Source organism: Neophocaena asiaeorientalis, unplaced genomic scaffold, assembly GCF_003031525.2.
Source record: "Neophocaena asiaeorientalis asiaeorientalis breed wild unplaced genomic scaffold, Neophocaena_asiaeorientalis_V1.1 scaffold476, whole genome shotgun sequence".
NCBI lineage: Eukaryota > Metazoa > Chordata > Mammalia > Artiodactyla > Phocoenidae > Neophocaena > Neophocaena asiaeorientalis.
Genome location: NW_020172178.1, coordinates 609,994 through 627,941, shown reverse-complemented (window position 1 = coordinate 627,941; position 17,948 = coordinate 609,994). Strand labels below are relative to the sequence as shown.

The 17,948-nt window shown below is 51.6% G+C and overlaps 1 protein-coding gene across 1 annotated transcript in view; it reads right to left on the bottom strand.

The window, feature by feature from the left end:
• LOC112408274 (splicing factor 3A subunit 2-like) overlaps nucleotides 1–15,879 on the bottom strand; it is a 50,134-nt gene extending 34,255 nt beyond the window's left edge. The window contains 3 exon segments of the mRNA XM_024757858.1: nucleotides 6,394–7,036; nucleotides 13,222–13,309; nucleotides 15,813–15,879. Of these exon segments, the coding sequence (XP_024613626.1) occupies nucleotides 6,394–7,036; nucleotides 13,222–13,309; nucleotides 15,813–15,879 (798 nt within the window).
• Nucleotides 15,880–17,948: the final 2,069 nt, after the last annotated feature.

Genomic DNA, 17,948 nt, shown 5'->3' with positions numbered 1-17,948 from the left:
CCTTCTGGTACTGACGACCCCGGGGACGCAATCAGGGCACAAGTGGTAGGGATGCTCTGCTGGCCTTGCCTGGCCAACCGGGTTCCATTTCTCTGCTAAAGCGAAGTGCCCTGCTCCCTGTTTGCTGGAGAATTGTAACTCACTGTTTTCTCTTTATTGTTTTCATTTTTATTATTGTTGCTGTTGTTGTCGTTGTTTTACATCTTTATTGGAGGATAATTGCTTTACGATGGTGTGCTAGTTTCTGCTTCATAACAAAGTGAATCAGCCATACATATACATATGTCCCCATATCTCCTCCCTCCTGCGTCTCCCTCCCTCCCACCCTCCCTATCCCACCCCTCTAGATGGTCACAAAGCACCGAGCTGATCTCCCTGTGCTATGCGGCTGCTTCCCACTAGCTATCTATTTTACGTTTGGTAGTGTATATATGTCCATGCCACTCTCTCGCTTTGTCACAGCTTACCCTTCCCCATCCCCATATCCTCAAGTCCATTCTCTAGTAGGTCTGTGTCTTTATTCCCGTCTTACCCCTAGGTTCTTCATGACATTTTTTTTCCTTAGATTCCATATATATGTGTTAGCATACGGTATTTGTCTTTCTCTTTCTGACTTACTTCACTCTGTATGACAGACTCTAGGTCCATCATTGGATGAATGGATAAAGAAGATGTGGCACATATATACAATGGAATATTACTCAGCCATAAAAAGCAACGAAATTGAGTTATTTGTAGTGAGGTGGATGGACCTATAACTCACTTTAAATGAGAAGACGATGACTTCGCAGCCGCCTTCCCCAAGCCTAGCGGTTTAGCACCATCTGAATTCCAACTTGCATCATCGTTTCCCCTGACAGCTGCCTCCTTCCAGTTGCAAAAAGTTTGCTCAAGGTCAAGGAACATTTGCACTTTTGTGTGTCCATTCATTGAATATACATTTATTACCACCTGCTCTGAGCCCAGTTTCTGTAACAGTAATAGTTACCGTGAGGCCCAAGTGTGATGTCCCGGCCCGCAGATGTGGAGAACCGAGCTCTGAGAGGCTCCGGAACTAGTGCAAATCCACCCACCGTAGGAGCCTTGGATCTGAGGTTTAACCCAAGAATGATTTCAAAGTCTGGGCTATGACCAGTGACAACATCACCACAGCTGCCAAAGGGACATTGCTCTGGGGATTAAACCAGATGATCATATGGTCAAGTGTCATGAACTCAACAAATGTTGGCTGCCCCCTTTTCCAGAGGTTCAGATGAAGAGAAGCTACGTCACAGGTGACTGCCCTCCTGGCTTAGGGACTGACAGGGGGCAATGGCATGGCCTGATGGAATTCCAGCCAAAGAGAGGCACAGGTATCGTGCCCTGGGAATTAGAGGAAGGATGGGTCCTGCCAGCAGAGGGAATCCAGGTAGGCTGCATGGAGGAGGGAGCACTGGCTGGCCTTGAGGGATGGGGAGGATTTCAGGGGAAAGAGATCCTGCCTGATCCTAACGTGCTGAGAAGGAATTCTGGGCACCATTTTTCCTCTCCAGCCCCTACCCTTTCAGTGGGCAGGGCCTGCCACCCAGGTAGCCCTGGGATCAATCCCGTTTGTGCCTATAACCTGTTGCTGTGCCTTCCCCAGACAGTCCCAGTGCCCTCCAGAGGCCAGGCCTGGCTCTGTGGGCCTGAGGACACCCAGGCCCGAGCCCCCGGTCCCTGTTCTTTCCTGGGGAGCCCATAGTTACTTCTGCCTTCTCTGTCTCTCTGCCTTTGACTGTGAGCCTCCTGAGGGCAAGAATGGGCCTCATCCAGTGGCATAGCCAGGCCCTGGCACTCACCCCAGGGCCAAGGAAGTGCCCAGTAGGCATCTGTACCATCTCTCCTCCGTCCTGCCCTCCCTACCCACCAAGCTGTCATGTGACCCCAAATCCAAGCCAGACCATTCTCTAGCTGGAGCAAGTCACAAGGCAGCTCCGAGCCTCACTTTCCTCAGCTGTGTAATAGGGATAAATCATCCCTGTTCCTCCTTCCCTCCAGAGCTCTTGTAGGTGTCAGAACAAGATTACTCAGGTGAGAGGCCTTCTGAAAAGTAAGCAGCCCTCTCGGTCTCTCTCTCTCCATATATGCACACAGGAAAAGGTTTTAAAAAATGAATTTTAAGGGCTTCCCTGGTGGCGCAGTGGTTGAGAGTCCACCTGCCGATGCTGGGGACACGGGTTCATGCCCCGGTCCGGAAAGATCCCACATGCCGCGGAGCGGCTGGGCCCGTGAGCCATGGCCGCTGAGCCTGCGCGTCCAGAGCCTGTGCTCCGCAACGGGAGAGGCCACAACAGTGAGAGGCCTGCATACTGTTAAAAAAAAAAAAAAAAGAATTTTAAAATATTAGAATCCTTTGCTCACTTTTTGCCTATTGAATGTTTTGTTTTGCCAAATCCTTTAGAACTTGAACTCTTTGTACATTATCAAATGTCTTCACATTGTCATCTCCACTGACCCTCCCTACACGGCAATGGTTCACATTACCCCAATATTCCAGCTGAGAAAACAGAGGATCAGAGAGGTTAAATGACCTACCCGAGACCACACAGCAGGAAGAAGGCTTGAACCCACCCAGACCTTCTTATTTCTATTGTTGGATGAGCTTCCTTGCACCCTGCTGAGCTCTGAGCAGAGTCCCAGCTGATTCCTCAGGTCAGTAAATGCTCCCCTCAACCTGTAACGATAATTCTGACTTTGCCACGTCTCAAACCTAGGCTAACCTAACCTACGCTAAGAGGGTCTCCACAGCTAGCCTGTAGGCAGGGGTCACCCAGGGCCGGGCTGACCTCAGGGAGGATGGCAAAGTCCCACTCTCGAAAGACTCCCAGGTGACAGGACACCGCCACAGAGGCCAAAGCTCGCAGACTAGCAGCGGGAGGGCCTGCTCTAAATATCTCCACCTCTAGAAGGAGCGGTGCTTCTGCATAATTGAAGCCCCTGAGGAGCATGAATTACTCATCCCTGCAGTTGTCAGCCACCTCAAGTCTAGGCTACCTGGTATTTAAGTGGATGGGGGAGTGGTGTAAATGTTTACTTGTCCGCTTGTGCCCAGGACAAATGCCGGCGAAGTCACCTTTATCCTTGTGGAAAGGGGTCATTTGGACACAGACACGCACACAGAGAGAACACCATGTGCTGAAGGTGGAGACTCAATCTCCATGTTGATTCTACAGACGAGGATCCCCAAAGATTGCCAACAAACCCCCAGGAGGCAGGGGTGGCCTGGAGCAGATTCTCCCTCACAGCCTCAGAAGAACCAGCCCTGCTGATAACTTGATTCCAGACTTCTGGCCTCCAGAGCTGTGAGATAATGCATTTCTGTTGTTAAGCCGTGCAGGCTGTGATGCTCTGATACTGCAGCCCCGGGAACTAATACACCTCCCTGTTAGACATCGTCAGTGTGAGAAACTCCCATTGAGATCAGAAGGGGCCTTTATTCTTGAAAGGCAGGAGGGTTGGGACTGAAGTCTTCCTCACACATAGGGCTCCTCAGACACCCCTGAGAGCCTGCTGTGGACCCCCTTGTCAGCTATAAGCTGTCACTTGCCATGGGCACTTGCCATCGAGCTCTACAAGGATTAAACCATGAGCTGCTGCAGCTGCTGACTTTCAACACCCCCTGAGAGGAGTTCAGGGTGGAGGGCAGAGATGAGGCCCTCTGTGCTCTGGGAAGAACTAGCAGAACAGGCCCCCAGATAGTTAGATATTTTCAGGAGACGATTTTATGAGCTCAATTCCTCTATCTCCTCATATCTAGAAAAGCACTAAAACCCTTCATGGTGATGATGTCTGCTTCTTGTGACTAGCAGTAACCTTCACGAGATTAGCAGAAACCTGCAAAAAAAAATGTGTCTGATTGCATGCACTCCCCCTTCACCAGAATCACATATATACTGACCTTCCCCCCACCTCTTTGGAGCAGTTTCTCAGAGCTATCTGAAATGCTGTCTCCCGGGCTGTCATCCTCATTTTGCCCCAAATAAAACTTAACTCACAACTCTCACATTGTGCATTTTTTTAAAGTCAGCGCCCTCCACACACGTGGATGTGGATGTGCCCTCCCCAGAGACCCCCTGGGATCTGGGGATCCCCAGTCGCTCCACCCCCCTGGGGCCTCGGGCTCAGGCTTGGTGGCATTTCTCCAGCGCCCCCAGCCCCTGCCACACCATGCAGGCCTCCCCTCCCTCGCTGCAGCCCTGATGCCCGTGTCACTGGCTGTGGCTCTGGTTCCCAAACCCAGACTGATCCAAATCTCAGAACGCCACCACGTGGGTGCTCTTGCTGGGCCAGATACCAGGCTAACGCTGCCCTTGGCTGCCAAGGTGCCACCGTCTTCTTCAAAGACAATAAACAGGCCACCAGGAGCGCCCGGCAGATCTGTGTGCTGTTCCATCACAGTGACAGTCAAGGTGACAGGCGCACTGACAGATGAATTTCCATCTCTCAGCTGTTACGGTGACCCCAGGTCATGTCCCCACCCCCGCCCCAAGAGAGCCGTCTTTCTGGGGCGACCTCATCATTCACCCGGCAGAAGCAAGGGCTGCATCCTAAAACACCCTGTCTGCTACTCACAAGCTGGGAGGGGTGAGAAAGCTTTCCTAGCCATGTGGGGGGGGGGAGCCACCACTGATGCCATCTGGGCTGGGGTGTGGCGAGGGCAACGAGCTCCCGTCAGATCCCAAGCACTCTGCCGCTCGTCCTGGAAGAAGGTTCCCAGGAGAACCGAGGCATCAGGCAAGTCACCCGGTGAGGAAGGGTCAGTGCTGAAGTTTCTACAGGTACCTTGAAGGCCTGGAAACCCAGGGGGAGCCCGATGGATCTAACACAAAGCCCACAAGAGATCCTCAGACTCTGAAAGCACCCATGCTTGCCCTTGACCTCCCTTCCACCACCCTGGGAGCCGCTGTGGGCCAAGAGGCAAATATTATTATCCCCACTTCCCAGAGGGGAAACTGACTCCCAGAGGGGCTAAGTGATGTGCCTGACATCCCGCAGGGAGTAGGTAGTGAAGCTGGGGACGAGCCTCTGCTTTCAACACCAGAGCCGTGGTTTTCAAGATTTGGTAAGTGGGAGGTTGTGCCTAAAATTCAGATTCCTAGGCCCCGCCCAGTGACTTTGATTCAGAGGGTCTGGCTGAGTTTCAGGAACAGCTGAATCTGTTGCAGCCAGTCCACAGCCCACATCTGGGGAAGGGCTGTGCTAAATGCTTGTCTCCAGAAGGACGTTCCGTCTGCACCTGGCCGCCTTCTCCAAGCAGTTTGCTGGCAGGAATTTCTCCCTCTGCACATTCCAGCAGTGCATTCCGGGTGAGCCCCCTTTTGTTGACAGTGGTTCAAATCCCACCTCCTCTACTTATCAGCTCTGCGATATTGTCCTGATTTTCTAATCTGTAAAATGGGAAAAATACCATGACCTGTCTCAGAGTTGTTATAAGTATGAAATGAGTTCATATAGAGAAAATGCTTGGAACAGCACCCAGCACATAATAAGCTCTCAATAAATATTAGCTGTCATTATTATTGCAAACATTTCTGTGGTTGTTATTACTACGGAACTATTTCAAGTGTATCTGTCTTGTGTACACAATAAGATTCTAAACTCCTGAAGGGCACAGAGCTTAGCACAGGCTGGGATATGCAGCATATACTCAATAAATACTCATTGAGTGTATAAAGTAATCATTAAATGCCTAAGTAATCAAATCTTATCATTAAGGTATGGGGGAATATCATTAATGTATGGGGGAATAATAATGATCATGGTAGTGATATTATGAAGAATAATATTAGTGATCACTTGTTGATCACTTAATGCATACAAGGATTCCCACTAAGCACTTTACATGAATATCTCATTTAATCATCCCGTTACACATGAGGCGGGCACCACTTGCAACGAGAAAATGGAGGCACACAGACATTAAGCAATTTGAGCTACTGAGTAGTTGGGCTGGTATTTTACACCAGATTCTCCTAAGGTAAGAGCTCATTAATGCAAGAGCACAACATTGTGTGTTCCTTTTTTCTTGCTAGACTGGAAGCTTCTCCAGGGGAGTAACTGAATCTTGTTCATCTTGTTTCCCTAGGGCCAGGCAAAGGATTTCATATAAAGTATGTTCTCAAGGAAACGTCTGTTGGCTATGTTTGCATGGATGGATGGGTGCATGGATGGATGTGGGGTTGGATGGGTGGGTGATGGATGGGTGAATGGATGAGTGCTTGGATAGATGGGCGGATGGATGTGTGGGTGATGGATGGGTGAATGGGTGGGTTCATGGATAGATGGGTGAATGGATGTGTGGGTGATGGATGGGTGAATGGATGGGTGTATGGGTGGATGGGTGGATGGATGGGTGCATGGGTGGATGGGTGCATGGATAGATGGGTGAATGGGTAGATGGGTGGATGGATGGGTGAATGGATGGGTGCATGGGTGGATGAGTACATGGATAGCTGGGGGGATGGGGGGATGGATGGGGGCATGGTTAGGTGGGTGAATGGATAGTTGGGTGGATGGATGAGTGGGTGATAGATGGGTGAATGGGTGGGTTCATGGATAGATGGGGGAATGGATGTGTGGGTGATGGATGGGTGAATGGATGGGTGTATGGGTGGATGGGTGGATGGATGGGTGCATGGGTGGATGGATGCATGGATAGATGGGTGAATGGGTAGATGGGTGGATGGATGGGTGAATGGATGGGTGCATGGGTGGATGAGTACATGGATAGCTGGGGGGATGGGGGGATGGATGGGGGCATGGATAGATGGGTGAATGGATAGCTGGGTGAATGGATGGGTGTGTGGATGGATGGGTGGTGGATGGATGGATGTGTGGATGGATGGATGGATGGGGGGTGGATGGGTGCATGGATAGATGGGTGAATGGATGGACGCGTGGATAGATGGGTGGATGGATGGGTGGGTGGATGCGTGGATGTGTGGATGCATGGGTGGAATGATGGGTGGATAGCTGGGTAGATACTTGGGTGGGTTGGATGATTGGGTAGATACGTCTTTGGGAGAGCAGGTGGGTAAATGAATGAATGTTCAGACAGAAGGGTGGATGAATGGATGAATATGTGGGCAGATCGGAGAATGAATAAGTGCAAGAATGAGAAGGTGGGTGACTAGATGCATAAGTGAAAGAATACCCTCCCCATATTACCCTGCAGAGTAACACTCATAGAATCATGAGATAGAGAAATGTAGGAAGCAGATGTGTATTTTTGGATAAAAGAAGCTGAGAAATAGTTGTTGGCAATGCTGTTCCTGGAAGGAAGATGGGGACGGGGAAGGCACATCTGGGTTACAGGAAGAGGTATCCCCTAGTTCGGCATCTTTAGTCTGAAAGGGCCAGGGCTCCACAGCGAAGGCACTAATTGGATTTCATTAAAGTGAAATAGATTTCCTAGCACTGGAAAAGCAAGTTCATTAATTTAATACATGCTCTACTGGCAGAAGGCACGGGGAGGGGCAGCCAGCCCCAGCTCATCTGGGCTAAGGTCAGAGCTGGGAATGCTGCAGTTTGATGCCCCACTGGGGTTCTGAGCACCTGCTCTATGCCAGTGCCTGGGCTGGCCCTTGGGTATGCAATGACAAATCAGGTACAATCACTACCTCCGGAAACTCCCAGTATCGGGAGAAGGCAAACACACAACAAGGTGGTTCGTGTGCAGTGGCAGGGCACTGGATGATGGCAAGCAACATAGAACGCCTGGTCTATGCCCCTGGGGGTCCCAGCAGTTGGGTGGAGGTATGGAGTGGAGAAGGATGAAGCTGGCACAGCTGGTATAAGCGTCATGGGTCATGGTTCGCAAGAGGAAAGCTGTTTGCCCAAAGTGGTGCTGATGGTAAAAAAACAGTGGAAAAGAGAAGTGGGGTGGGGGTGGGACTTCTGTTCATCCAATTGTTCAAAAATAGTTACTGAACACCTACTTTGTATCAGACATGCTGTAGATAGTACTGGACATTCGATGGGAAAACTGACTTGATGCTGGAGCTAAGGAGAGTGGTCTTGGTTGGAATTTAAAATTGGGGAGTTTTGAACGTATAAAATGTGGTTAATGCCCCAGCCCAGGTGCAGTCACCTGGGGAAAGAGTAGGAGGAGTGGTTCGTCTGAGTTCATTCTTCCTCCCAGAGCGAGAATTATTTCCACAGCATCGCTGACAGGTGGCCGCCCAGCCTCTGTTTGCATGCTCCAGTGACAGGGAGCTCACTACCAGCCAAGGCAGTCCTGCCTACCTTTGGAAATTCTGGTCGTTAGTAAATTCTTTCGCATGTGAGCCCAAGCCTCCCTCCTGATTTTATTCCTAGTTGTCTGAGGAGCTACCCCGGCTTGCTTTTTTCTCTGGGTTGGAGATCAGCTCACATGCAACAGTGGCCATGCCAGGGGCCAAGGATGGCTAGCTGTGCCATCCACCTCAGCCCAGTCCTGGCTGTCCTTCTTCTTACACAGCATCTTTATAACAACATTTGACCCAGTTGAGCATCCCTCCCTGAATGGAGGCGCTTTGGTCCTCCCGAGTGCTTTCTCGCTCTCAATCCTCCCTTGGGCTAATGCAGCCGCAGGTCTGGGTAAGCAGTTTTCTCCTGCCAGCTGTGGCCCAGCCGGGCCAGCTTCTCTCCTGCCCTCTCTCTCCACCCAGTCTTACCCGGCAGGGAAAAGAAATCAGGCTCTGAGTTCTCTCTGAGTTCCGCTGGCAAAGGCTGACTTGCAGCAGATCAGGGTTGTCCACACCCTGAGAGGTGTGGCCTTGGACCAGCTCCTGGGAGATAACCCGTTCACCCTTGAAATATTCTTCCTGATGAGAGTGTCTTTGGGCCATGCCAGGTAGTCTACACAAACAATGTGATTTATGCTGGGGGCTTTGGGCCACGGGGTACCAGTTTGACCTCTGGAGGGGCTGGAGACTAAGGTCAGCCATGCCCACACAACTGATGCGGACACCAAAGCTCAGGTGAGCATCTTTGGTTGCCACACGTTGCTACATGAATTAGCTCTGTCTGTAGGACTCTGCTGGGAGAGGACAGGTGGAAGCTCGTGCCTGGTCTCTCCTGACTCTACCCTGTACCTCTTAACCCATTCATCTGTGTCCTTTCACTGTTGTAAACCATAACCATGAATAAAATAGCTCTCTGAGTCCTGTGAGTCCTAACCCTAAACCTAAGCCTGGCCTTGGGGACCCTTGAATGCTTCTGCCACCACAGCATTCATATCTGCTTTGTTACATGTCTGTACCCCACTCCCACCCCCTCAGCCCATTTCTGAGTTCATTCTTCCTCCCAGAGCGAGAATTATTTCCACAGCATCGCTGACAGGTGGCCGCCCAGCCTCTGTTTGCATGCTCCAGTGACAGGGAGCTCACTACCAGCCAAGGCAGTCCTGCCTACCTTTGGAAATTCTGGTCGTTAGTAAATTCTTTCGCATGTGAGCCCAAGCCTCCCTCCTGATTTTATTCCTAGTTGTCTGAGGAGCTACCCCGGCTTGCTTTTTTCTCTGGGTTGGAGATCAGCTCACATGCAACAGTGGCCATGCCAGGGGCCAAGGATGGCTAGCTGTGCCATCCACCTCAGCCCAGTCCTGGCTGTCCTTCTTCTTACACAGCATCTTTATAACAACATTTGACCCAGTTGAGCATCCCTCCCTGAATGGAGGCGCTTTGGTCCTCCCGAGTGCTTTCTCGCTCTCAATCCTCCCTTGGGCTAATGCAGCCGCAGGTCTGGGTAAGCAGTTTTCTCCTGCCAGCTGTGGCCCAGCCGGGCCAGCTTCTCTCCTGCCCTCTCTCTCCACCCAGTCTTACCCAGCAGGGGAAAAGAAATCAGGCTCTGAGTTCTCTCTGAGTTCTGCTGGCAAAGGCTGACTTGCAGCAGATCAGGGTTGTCCACACCCTGAGAGGTGTGGCCTTGGACCAGCTCCTGGGAGATAACCCGTTCACCCTTGAAATATTCTTCCTGATGAGAGTGTCTTTGGGCCATGCCAGGTAGTCTACACAAACAATGTGATTTATGCTGGGGGCTTTGGGCCACGGGGTACCAGTTTGACCTCTGGAGGGGCTGGAGACTAAGGTCAGCCATGCCCACACAACTGATGCGGACACCAAAGCTCAGGTGAGCATCTTTGGTTGCCACACGTTGCTACATGAATTAGCTCTGTCTGTAGGACTCTGCTGGGAGAGGACAGGTGGAAGCTCGTGCCTGGTCTCTCCTGACTCTACCCTGTACCTCTTAACCCATTCATCTGTGTCCTTTCACTGTTGTAAACCATAACCATGAATAAAATAGCTCTCTGAGTCCTGTGAGTCCTAACCCTAAACCTAAGCCTGGCCTTGGGGACCCTTGAATGCTTCTGCCACCACAGCATTCATATCTGCTTTGTTACATGTCTGTACCCCACTCCCACCCCCTCAGCCCATAAGCTAGGATCCCAGGTATCCAGATCTTCATCCCAGGATCCCACCATCCATGCTGCTCCCTCGTACCTCAAGCTGGATTCAACAGACAAGGCTCTAGCTTACCATAGATTTTCCCTAAACTGCCTTCTGATTTTTGCTCGACAAATGATAAACCTGGGTTTCTCAGGCCAACGCTGTATGTGAGGGGCAGTTACACGCAAGCACTGTGGATTTCATTCTGGGATGACAGCTCCGTTGCCAGCTTTTATGGACCACTCCTTGGTCTGAGGTTCTGGATGGAAATCCGCAGTGAGCTACGCTGTACAAGCTCAGCAGAGCCTTGGAGCCTCCATCACCATCCCTGTCCCCATTGCTGATTGCGCCGTCTCCCTTCACCTCACAGCTCTGATCCCTGAGAAAGTCAGAGGGCCCTGGGGGCTCTGAGTGGCGCTTCCGCTCACATCCCGAGCCATCGAAGTCCAGAGATGACCATGGCCCTGTCAGCATGGGGGCCCTTGGGTACCCCCAAAAGGAAGACCAGAACTCCCCTCTGTAGGATGGAAAGAGTGCAGAATCTTCCAAGAGTTGGTTTCCTTGGCAAGATGTAAACAAAATGGAAAACAGCCAAGTCTGAGAGCAAAGAAAATCTTATTTGGTGACTTCATAGCTGGGCCTGAGCCTGGCCTGGCCCCAACACAGGCTGGCTGGAAAGGACAGCTGTCCTCACGACGCATGGCTGTGACGAGGCTGTGCCCTCCCTGCCTCACCCCCACCCCTTCTCCCCTGCATCCCTAACCTCTCAGGAAGGAGACGGCCTGAAATGGTTTTGCCTGTCCCTGGTTAATGGGGGTCTAGGGATATGAGAGGGGCATATTCAGCTTCTCCTTCTTTCATTTAATTTTTCTGTTTAGGCAACTAGCTCAGCTTCTAGAAGCAAGACTGGAATCTAAATAATATTGGTGTTTATGAAACGCTTTTCCAACCATTATCCCACTTGATCTTCATCATAATTCTGGAAATTTGACAGGAATTATCACCTTCCTCCCACCCCCGCTTTCTGCCCTTTTCCAGACAAGAAACAGGATCAGAGAGATTATGTGACTGAGAGGGCCGAGTCAGACTAGAATCTGGTGTCTTCATACAGGTGCCATGGTGGACACTGCCATCGGATGCATTGGCTCCAGGAGAAAGGGAGCTGGAGGGGGAAACGGGTCCCAGCCCCCTGGAGAATGGCCCTGGGCTCTGCAGCTCTGCAGCGTTTGCTCATGCTGTCCCCTCTGCCGGGACCCTTCTCCCTGTCTGCAAGTTGGGCTCCTACTCATTCTGCAGAGCCCCACCTAAATGTAACCTCTTAATAAAATTCCAGGGTACTTGCGGGCCAGCTGGATTATGTGATTCCCTGGGCCATCACAACTCCTAGGATGACTTTCTCACCCTGGACTGTCATTCTTTGTTTGACATTTACCTTCCTCATTGGATCCTAAGCTCCATCTTTCATCTCTGCAGCTCCTGCCCCTAGACAGGGCCTGTCCCAAAGGATACACACTCTTTAATGTTTATTGGCTGAATGAGTGAATGAATGAATCAATCAATCAAACATATCAAGCTGCCACCCCATGTGTTTATTATCCACAAAGCAGATTTGCCATTTTTTGTTATTATCTTATGCATTTATTTTTAATTATTCAAGAAGAACATAATTATATTTTTGCTATAAGCAATTCAAACTCCACAGAGAAATCCCAATTCCCCCTTGTCAACCCCCCCTCCAGCCATCACCCCCCTTCATTCCAGTCCTTTCCCTAGAGAACATCGTCATCACTTTGGGGTGTCTCTTTCCAGACTTCTTACTATGCGTTGACACACATTTATAGCTACATACGGAAACCTAAGGCTTTGTGTGTCTTTTAATCTAAATGACATCCCATTTTACATCATATTCTGCAGCTTGCTTTCATCACACAGTGATATATCTTGGACTTCTCTCCTTGTCAGTTTCAGAGAGCTCCCTAAGCCTTTGTAGTTGCTGATCTATTGCTTATTTATCTAGACTCTTCTTGATGGGCACTGAGGCTTTCCCCAGTTCTTCGCTCCGGTAAACGAAGTGGCAGTACCACGTTCAAGTCTTATAATTTCCTTTCCCAGGTGAGTGCCTTCCAGATCCACGCTGGAGCCCCAGGTAAACTCCGGTCCTCCTCCAGCCCATACGTGCAGCAAAGGCCTGGGCTCCGGCCACACTGGTGGTCTAAGGATGGTCAGAATCAAGTTCCTGAGACCAAAGGCATTTAGCGCAACCCTCCTCTGAAGTTTGTTGCCATTTATACAACAGCCTGAGTCATGGCTTCCACAGCCCGGGAATGAAGCCCTCGTCACCCCCCAAGGGAAAGTCGCTTCACTGCAGGGTCAACAGGGTTTGCATTCAGACACGGTTGGTTTGGGGGACTTGGAGGCCTGGGGGCTCAGCCTTAGATCCCTGTTCTAAAGATCGAGGATGGCAGCCCCTGCCTGCAGGGCTGCTCTGAGGGTTAAAGGAGATGAGACGTCCACCGCGCCTCGCACTGGACCAGCTCTTCCCAGCTGCTCAGCGCCTTCAGCTACTGGATCCATACCCGCCTTCTGTGGCTGCCCATCTGAGAGCCAGATTAGCCCCACCCTGAGACCCCTGCTTTCCCGGCCCATCCTGCCCCACCCACTCATCCTCATCTTGTCCCTAATGAGGGCAGGCCATAGCTAAGGAACGGTCTTCTGGGATGTTTGAGAATATGAACTTTGTGTTTCCTTATGTAAGACAGGATTGATAATTCACCTGCCACCAAAGTCGCTGACGGTCAGTGTTCCAGGATCCAGAAAGATCTGTACAGGGGCCAGCTCCTCCTGGCGTAATCGAGCCGAGGCTGGAGAAAAAGAAGATAGATCAGCAAAGCACCTGCCAGGGCCAGGGTGCAGACTCCCATCCCCACGGTCTGGGCCCCGACTCAGCGCAGGGGGCTCTGGAGTCATCTGAGTGTTTGTCCGGAGTCACCAAGCTAGGAGTACTGGGACCAGGACAAGGATGAGAGAAGTGACGTTTTCCTCCTAGAGCGAAAGGCCCCTCCCCGGAGGAGGCCACAGGTGCGCCGGGGCGGGGGGAGCTGGTCGGGTTGATTGACTTGAGGTTCACTTGTTTACTGAGTGATGTTGGGCAAGTCACTCACTCTCTCTGGGTCTCGGTTTTCTTGTCTGTGAAATGGGAGCAGGGCTGCTCTCTCACTGGGTTGTTGCAACAGCGTGTGTAAAGTTCTTGGTGACATCTAAAGTCTAAAGCATCAGGTAGGTGCCAGGCCTTCCTGCTAGGACACTCTCAGAGGGCAGAGACACATGAACCGCTTGCAAAAGAATGAGGTAAAGGAAGTAGGGCCTCAGGCAGAAAATAAGGAGAGGAGTTATAGGGTAAGTTACAGGAGAGAGGGGAAAGGAAAATGTGGACAGCAAGAAGAAATAACAATGTGCTTTCCAAAGCCCATTTTCACTCTTCCCCCGTTTTACCACTGTTCGTGTTACTCCTCGGCCCCTGTGGCCTCGGTTGATCTCTGGCGGTGTCTGTGGAAGCCAGCGGGGCCGGGCACCTCCCCAGTCCTGCGACAGGCGAGCTGACCCCACGTGCTTCCCACTGCACTTGCCGCTCGGGACTTGGAAGCACACGCGGTGGCCGCAGCATGGTGATCCTCTGGCGGTCTCAGTCCTCCGCTGGAGACTCCCCTCCACTCGGCCTCACCCCAACCCACATGCTCACCACGTCTCCCTCCCAGCCCCCTGGCTTCTGGGAGAGGCCAAGGAACCCCCATCCCACAGCCAAGGCTGTCCCGAGGCGTAGGGGACACGAGACCAAGAGAGAAAAAGAGAGAGAGAGACAGAGAGATGAGAGATGGGAGTGGGCTGGGGGAAGGGCAGGTACTCAAGAAAGAAAGAAACAGAGGCACAGAGATGCAGAAAGGAAAAGGGAGAGCTGGAGAGGCAGAAATATCAATGAGCAGAGCCAGGGCACAGAGCAGAAGGTCTAACATTATTCTGCGAGTTGTTCGTAGGTGTTTGCGGGTGGGGACGTGGTTCTGTTTCCAAACAAGTCAGGTGGAAAGCACAGGGTAAAACAGGAACCAGAAAGGCTTCTCTTCTGCAGGGCAATACTGTGCTCTTGACGTGCTAATGTGGGTGTCCTGAATCTCCAAGAGGGGGCTCTAGGGTTTCCCGATACAAGTCACCACCGGGGGACAACAACGACCAAAATCCGTCACCGTGACATACGCTGACACAGAGATTCAGAGGAAGACATGGACCCAGAGAGCCGGAGGCTTAATGTAAAGGGACAGGTAGACAGACAGAAGGACACAGAGAGACAGACATAAAGAGAGCGGGGACAGGGAGAGACAGAGACAGAGAAACGCAGGCACAGTGATTCAGATTTCAATGCAGAGAGAGAGGCGGGGCCAAGACAAATGTGAAGGCACGTGAAGAAAGAGAGGGGCAGCATCGCAGGGACAGGGGAATAATAGAGAGAGACAGGGACCCAAAGAGAGAGAAGTGATGGGCTGTGCTGTCCTGAATTTAAACCCAGAAGGGCTCCCGCTTGTTCTGAAACGTAAAGCCCAGCAGGTCGGGCCCCTCCTGTAGCTGTGGCCCAAACACTTCTCCTCTCTCAACGGACAGCGCAGAATCTGCCAGAACCAGGGGACACACTCCCTGGGGAAAGTCACTTGACCTGCCACAAATTCAGCCACCGCTACGGAGAAGGCCTGAAAAAGAAATCAGCCACGCAGCGGACTGAGGACCGTTCCCTGCTTCTGGAAATCTAAGACAACGCAGCAGCAGTTGCCACTGCAGCTTGGCTTCCGGAGGGCGAGGCTGAGATAAAGCTCCGAGAGTTAACTGCGCCGATTTTAAATGATTTGCCATTAATTTTATGGGTTTGCAAGAGCTTTCGAGATGAGAGATGGACTGCGAGACTTCAGAGACTATATTTCACGGGTGTTAATGCCAGTTCAACTCAACAGGCCACCAGCTCTTTTGATCCCTTGAATTCGTGCCTGTTCTCATGAAGAGCGGTCCTAGGGGATTTCTGTGGACACAAGTCCCCGTCACGTCAGATCTATGTGGATCTTTCTCCCCAGCGGCCCCACCTGTCTCAATCTGTGCTCCAGGCAAGATGTGCCAGTAAGTCCGCTGCCCTGGGGTGACGGTGCATGGTGGTCACATGGCTGCTCCCTTCCCCTCGTGAGATCTTTCCAAAGCACAAATGTAAACGGGCTTCTCCCCTGCTCAAATGCCTTCCAAGACTCCCAGTTACCACTCTGTACGCCTGATCACCCTTCAGCCCTGGAGAGACGTTTAGGCAGAATTCTTCACTGCCTACTGTTCTCTTACCTACTCTGAGGCCAGCGCCTCCCTTGTTCTCAATAAACTCTGGATCTTTCTTCTGTGCTGGCTTCATGTTCTGTGTTATGGATTGACTTGTGGTCCTCTCTTCCTTGTCTCCTGGCCCTCTCAGGCTGGCCCCCTGTTTCTGGCCCCCACTAGCCTCTTGGACACAGTGATGGGCATGGTGATGAGGTCAAGCTTCGCTGGCTCTGGGCTGCAGGCTCACCCTTCAGTGCTCCCCGATGCTGGCTGCTCTGGAGGGTATACCCTTGGTCTTGTATTAGGCTACAGGCCAAACTACTGTAACACGGCATCCGAAAAGACACGTGAAAGAGCTCTCATTGTTTCTCACATAATCGTCTAAATGTAGGCAAGCACGGTAAATTATTGGCCTACCTGATCACCCCTTCCTGTATTTGTCCTCTTTGCTGTGTGTCTTTACACTTTCCCCGCTAGAGGTGCCAGGTATTTTACTGCCTTGCACCGTGACTTAATAATACTCAGTGAGCTGACTTGTCATGACCAATGGCATGGAGGTGGAAGCCACAACCTGCCAGTGAAACAAGCTCATAAGAGGCCTTGCGCGACTCTCAGCCAGCCTGCAGACACATGAATGGAATAAATGCTGACTGCCGTGGGCCACGCAGATTATGCCGTTATTACAGTGACAATCCAGTATGGGCAGAAAGCTGTGCTTCATGGAGTTGTCCGTGGGCCCAGGTTAGCGGTGAGCCCCGCCATCCCAACGTGTGACTTCCATCTGTGTCCAAGGCAGAGCCACTGGGAGGGGAAAAACCAAAGACAGGCAGCTGCGTGGCTTGCCTTTAGGGAATTGACCCGGAAGCTGTAGGAAGCTGTGCACGGCACTTCTGTGCATAGCTCATAGGACTGAATTCAGTTGCGTGGCTTGCAAGGGGGTTGGGGAATGTAGGCTTGTTATGGGCTGAATTATGTCCCCTTAAATTCATATGTTGACGTCCCAACCCCCAGTACCTCATAATGTGACTGTATTTGGAGATAGGGCCTTTAAAGAGGTGATTAAGTTAAAACGAGGCCACTGGTGTGGGCCCTAATCCAGAATGACTGGTGTCCTTATGTAAGAGGAGATTAGGACACAGACACACACAGAGGGAAGACCCTGTGAAGACACAGGGAGAAGACGGCCGTCTGCAAGCCAAGCAGAGAGCCCTCAGAGGAAATCAACCCTGCAAAGACCTTGATCTCGCACTTCCAGCTTCCAGAATTGTGAGAAAATAAGTTTCTGTTATTGAAGCCTCCCAGTGTGTGGTGCTTTGGGATGGCAGCCCAAGCGAACGAATGCAGGCCACAACTGGGTGGCTGTGCTCCTCACTTAAACTTAGGGGAGAGTGGTGATTCTACTAGAAAGAAGAGAAAAGAGGATGCTGGGGGCAGTTAACAGTCACCACCAGTCTCCCTCGTGTGTCGGATCTGACACGTCACCCCCACCTTCCCAGTTCCAGACCCTAGTGACATGGGGGTCTACCATGTATCCACTGGCCGTTTACCCAAAGCCAAAGTCATAATTCTCTGCACTTGACTGTGTGCATTTACAAACGCTATTCTGAGAAGGGGTCCGTAGGCGTCACCAGATTATGGTCAAGTGTCCATTGTTTGTGATGCTCTTCCCGGGTCACAGACAGGCCACATGCTTGTGCGTTACTGACATCATCTTTAATTTGGTGACATACGTGGCTTGGGGACCCCTCAGTCATTCCACCTCCATTAGCCAGCCCCAGGATTAGGCAGAAAGAGAAGTTGAACTCTGATCAAGACGCAACAGAGGTCCCAACCGGTCCCACAGGAGCTCTGGAGCTGGGGAGGCCCTCAGAGTGTTCCATATTGAGGCAAGGGGCTGGGCCTTCCTCCCCCTACAGGGACAGTCATTGGATGCAGGCAGCCCAGAGGTAAGGAGTGGCCTTAGGGGAGTCAGCTCCCTCCAGCTGAAGGCAGTGCCTGGCGAGGGACTCAGCTCTGAGCCCCCAGCGGTCGGAAGTCCCGGCAGCCAGGAGAATGAGGGAATGCCTGGGTCCTGCAGGGGCATCTTGGTAGTGCAATGCACAAGCTCTTATTCTAGGCGCTAATTCCAGCTCTGACTACCCGAGCCAAATGTGCTTTCTGTCT